The 5,122-nt window shown below is 42.0% G+C and overlaps 1 protein-coding gene across 4 annotated transcripts in view; it reads left to right on the top strand.

The window, feature by feature from the left end:
• The first annotated feature begins 2,598 nt into the window (after positions 1–2,598).
• cep15 (centrosomal protein 15) overlaps positions 2,599–5,122 on the top strand; it is a 5,748-nt gene continuing 3,224 nt past the window's right edge. For 2 of the 4 annotated variants that reach the window (XM_020623854.1, XM_020623853.1), the window contains exon 1: positions 2,601–2,714. Coding sequence is in view for 1 of the 4 variants with exons in the window: in XM_020623852.1 (XP_020479508.1) it covers positions 2,662–2,714 (53 nt within the window). In the remaining 3 variants the exon portion in view is untranslated. Of the gene's footprint in view, positions 2,715–5,122 lie in introns of all 4 variants that reach the window. The other 2 variants (XM_020623852.1, XM_020623855.1) reach the window with 2 other exon arrangements.

The raw sequence follows: 5,122 nt of genomic DNA, 5'->3' as shown, positions 1-5,122 counted from the left end.
CCTCCCGTGTAGTGCTAGGCTGCTCCCTCGCCTTTCTCAGGATCACTGATACTCCACGAGGCGAGATCTTGCATGTAGCCGCAGTCCGAGAGAGATTGACTGTCATCTTGAGTTTCTTCCATTTTCTAATAATTGCGCCAACAGTTGTTGCCTTCTCGCCAGGCTGTTTGCCTATTGCCCTGTAGCCCATCCCAGCCTTGTGCAGGTCTACAATTTTGTCCCTAGTGTCCCTAGACAGCTCTTTGGTCTTACCCATAGTGGAGAAGTTGGAGTCTGATATATTGAGTGTGTGGACAGGTGTCTTTTATACAGGTAATGAGTTCAAACAGGTGCAATTAATACAGGCAATGAGTGGAGGATAGGAGGGCTTCTTGAAGACAAACTAATAGGTCTGTGAGAGCCAGAATTCATGCTGGTTGGTAGGTGATCGGAAATACATTCTTCATGCAATAAAAATTGGAAATAAATTATTTTGAAATCTAACAATGCGATTTTCTGGAATTTTTTTTTTAGATTCTGTCTCTCACAGTTGAGGTGTACCTATGATGAAAATTACAGAACTGTTCATTCTCTGTAAGTGGGAAAACTTGAAAAATTGGCAGTGTATCAAATACTTATTTGCCCCACTGTACCCAAATCAGAAGCCATGGATGAACAAGGAGGTGTTGCTGAAGGCACACAACTCTGCCTTCCGATCTGGTGATGCACAGGCCTATAGCTGATCCAGGCCAACCTGAGGAGGGGCATCAAGAAGGCCAAGCACCACTACAAGCTAAAGGTTGAGGAACACTTCACAAACTCTGACCCCTGATGTATGTGGAAGGGCATCCAGGTCATCAGTGACTAGAAGCCCGGCAGCTCCACCCAATAACCACAGATGTCTCCTTCCTCAATGAGCTAAATGACTTCTATGCTCATTTTGACCGGGACAACAAGGAGACAGCTATCAAGTTCAGACCCTCTGTAGACCACCAGCCACTCACACTCACCTCTACTGATGTGCGGGGGGCGGCTCTACTGATGTGTGGGGGGCGGCTGTGGCTCAGGAGGTAGAGCGGGTCGTTTCCTAACCGGAGGATTAGCGGTTCGATTCCCGGCTTGTCCAGTCAACATGTCGAGGTGTCCTTGAGCAAGACACTAAACCCCCAGTTGCTCCCGGTGATGTCACCGGTGTGTGAATGCGTGAGTGCTTGGGAGTGCGAATGGGTGAATGGCCGAATAATGTGTGAAAGAGCTTTGAGTGTGCTGTAAAAGCATAGAAAGGCGATTTCTTTCAAAAGATTGTTCTGTTATGGGCTGATTTGGGAAATGGGATCATCAGCTGCTTCTTTTGAGGTGCGACAGTGGGTAGACCAGTCTTCTCCCAACCGGAAGATTGAAGGTTCGGATCTCGGTGTCTGCAGTCCCAAGTGTCCTTGGGCAAGACACTCAACCCCCCCAAGTTGCCCGTGATGGCAATGTGCGTGCACACAGCGGCCCAAGGTCCTCGGCTCCAGACTAAATTTTGTTGTGTCACAGTGTTACAATGACAATAAAATAAAGCTTCCTTTCTTCTTCTTCTTTTTTCCAAAATCATCTCTGGTAGGCTAGTGGTCAAGGCGCAGCGCTCTCCCTGCTGCGGCCCGGGTTCGAATCAGGGATGCGTTAGGAAGGGCCGGCGGAAAAAAAAAAAAAAAAAAAAAAAAAAGTGCCAAATGTCAACATGTGAGTCGTCAGTGTGACGATTTGCTGTGGCGACGCCTAAACGGGAAAAGCCGAAAGTGACTTTCTTTCTTTCTTCTTCTTTCTAAAATAGAACCAGCAGGGGGCAGCAAGTACCAGGAGAGACAAAGGTTACAGAAAGGTCTCAGAAAGACAACTGTCAAATGTAGCAAGTAAAGCATCAGTACTTTCAAAATATCCTTAAATAATTTTCAGGGGTTGGAATTTTAATATTGAATAATAAAAAAAGCACATACAATAATACAATATTTTTTTCAACTGTCACAAGTGTAAAAATACCATATTGTGGCTCTATTTCAGAATTGAAATCTAAGTTCCTGTACCAGCCAGATGACTCAAAACAAGATTTAAATGCAAATATTATATATAAATATATGTAAATTATATTTCAGACAAGTTTATTTATATAGCACATTTTCATACACAATGGCATTTCAAAGTGCTTAATACAATGCACATGAAAGATAAAAAAATTAAATGCATGCAAAATGCACACAGAGAAAACATTAAAATGTATATATAGATAAAATATTAGAATGTAAAAAAAGATAAATATTACTTTAAAATTGCACACACTGCTTAGAAAGACCATGCACACCTATGGAAGAACCTCCACAGTCATGGGCCAACGATGCTTGTGGTCTAAGCACACTGAATTGAGCAGTAACAAAAGTGTGAAAACATGATGGAGTACAATATAGATCGTAGAAATGTGGCAAAAACAAAACAACCCAAACACAACAACGTTCAGCACAGCAAACTCCTAGATATTCTAATTTGTAGAAACTGTTTATTCACATAGCCTACTAAAACGGCACTTGATTTTCTAACCTTAAAACCAAAGAAACTCCGTTTTTATTTTGAAATACAAATCGCTCCACTTCCTGTTGTGTGATACTAAGTTGTGGGTCTGATGAGGAAAAGCTTTTGGGAAAGGCAATGGCTGCTTCTTTATCGGAAGAAACTGAATTGATGGAGAACCACGAGGAAATGTGAGTACCCTGTCTTTAACATGACACAGTATTTAAACAGTTTGATTGATGACTTTCTTAAAAAGTAACTCCTTGTTCTAAATATGACGCTGAAATTGAATTGCCAAATCGGGAAGTAGCCCCAAATCCTACTAGAAGCTGTGAACGAATGTTCGAGGCGCGGCTGGTCAGGGAACACGGTTACCGAGCTACGAGAAGCCACTACCAAACTTTGCAGGGAGGCAAGTGGAGTTCTGACAGTCAGTACAAGCATGTTTATGGTACTTTTAAAGAGAATATAGGATAATTTGTGTGCTTCAATCAAGAACATTCAGTGTATTTATATACAGTTTAACTGTTTCGGATCCCACCTGCACTGGTAGAAGCACTCCTGCTGATAGATCCGACCCCGACAGGACCGACCCAGGGTCTGTTTGTAGGCGAGCTGTTGCCCCTTTGCATATACATATGCAAACTGAAAATGTAAACTGCCAGGTGCAGTTCCATGAAGTAATCCCTGGCTATAAACTCCTGTCAGCTGCTTGGGAGTCTGATGGCAGTGGGAAAGAAAGAGTTCTTTAGAAGTCCGGCTTCAGTTTAGTTTACTTCATTTAGTCCACTGAGAAAAGATGATATCACTGGCAGAAGATTTATGATTGCAGTTCCAAAATATGTTTGCTGATTTCTTGAACAACATCAAAGTTAAGTCACAGTAAGCACATTCTTTTCTACTGTCCCTCTCGATCCACCCATGTGCAGTACAGGTACGTCCTTACCAGCTGAAGTGCATCCAAGTTAACCTACAGCTGTGCTCATTTACATCATTGGTCTTGGTAACTAAGCTGCTAAATTGAAAAAATTGTGGTGCTGCAATATTTTTTGCACCCGACTGTAATTTGCGATAGGTTTAATAAATATCCCCCTAGAGACTCCTACAAAAATTATTTAACAAAATAAAATAAATCAACTAGTGGGTGTATATTAATATACATGAGGGTAACATATTTATTGTTATTAAAGCTGTTTTCTGTAACAAATGTGTTGGGATATTTTGCCTCAGCAGAGGCAATGGTACTGATAGAGATCCTGGGCCCCCAGCACCCACCCCCCGCCCCATTATATGACACTGTTTACTACTATAAAGTGAACTATACTATAATGCGATGTAATTTTATTTTTGCTAGCAGGGACCTACCCTCACTAAATGCAGATATGATAGTAAGTGTGGGTGGAAGGAGATGGATTGCCACTCAGGGGCTCTAGTAGAGCCCCTGCAGGAACAGGAGAATTGTCAAAAGAGATGCAGAATATAAAAAGTTGGGGGAAGAACTTTGGTGGGTAACAAGAAGCAGAAGAGTGATGGTTCAGTGAGTTTAAATAGTGCGAGAACAGAAGGGGCATAATTCGGGCCAGGTCTTGAACTTTAGGTAATTGCATTATCTCCATAAAGTGCAAAAAAAAAATGGCCTGGTTCACTCAACTGACAAGATGTGTCCTCTGTCCCTGACTGACTGCTTGTCTGCAGTGTTTTCTGCATCTGCATCTTTTTCCTGCAAATGGCACCGTGTATGGCTGCCTTGGTAGGGCGCTCTCGCATGTGTTCTCATGTCTTCTGCAACCCATCCCAGTTTACCTTTACCAGAGAAGAACTATTAAACATCAGACAATTCATTATCAAAAATAGGAGAAAAGGTGTTCAATCTTTTCTCCTGGGGAAAACCACATCCACCATCTGGACTATTTGCACAGGTGCTCCCCCGGGATGTGTGCTTTCCCCACTGCTGTTCTCCCCTCTATACAAATGACTGCACCTCTGTTAAGCTCCTAAAGTTTTGCAAATGACACAACGGTTATTAGTCTCATCCAAGACGGTGACGAGTTGGCCTACAGGCGGGAGGTTGAACAGCGGGTCCTGTGGTGTAGCTGCAGCAACCTTGAGTTGATCACAATACCTGTAAATATAACTTTGTATATATCTAGAAAGCTGCATCTAAACTGTGTATATACGTTTCTATATTTATAAGCACTTTATTTTTATTTTCTTAATGCATATTCCTTTTTGTTGTTTGCACATTCTTTTCCTTTTTTGTTGTTCTCTGTCTTACTTTGTTTACCCTTTTTTACTTGTTTACTACTCATTGCTTTAGGGAAGAACATTGTACATACATGTTGAGAGCCACTGTACCAAAGTCAAATTCCTCATGTGTCCAACACATCTGGTCAGTAAAGCTGATTCTGATCCTGATATGATAAGATGACACAATAAGCCTCAAACAAAAATCTTCATGCCTTTTCTCTAAGCCACACTTGGATCTTACCTCAGATCCTGTGGCTCCACCACTGACTGTATATAAAAACTGGACAAACCCACTGTGACATCACCCACTGGTTTTCTGAAGAGTGGTTTTGAAGCTCGAGTCTGGCTGTGA

Source organism: Monopterus albus, unplaced genomic scaffold, assembly GCF_001952655.1.
Source record: "Monopterus albus unplaced genomic scaffold, M_albus_1.0 scaffold312.1, whole genome shotgun sequence".
NCBI classification, from domain to species: Eukaryota; Metazoa; Chordata; class Actinopteri; order Synbranchiformes; family Synbranchidae; genus Monopterus; species Monopterus albus.
Note: the sequence above shows the minus strand (reverse complement) of the source record. Positions and strands in the feature narration are given on the sequence as shown.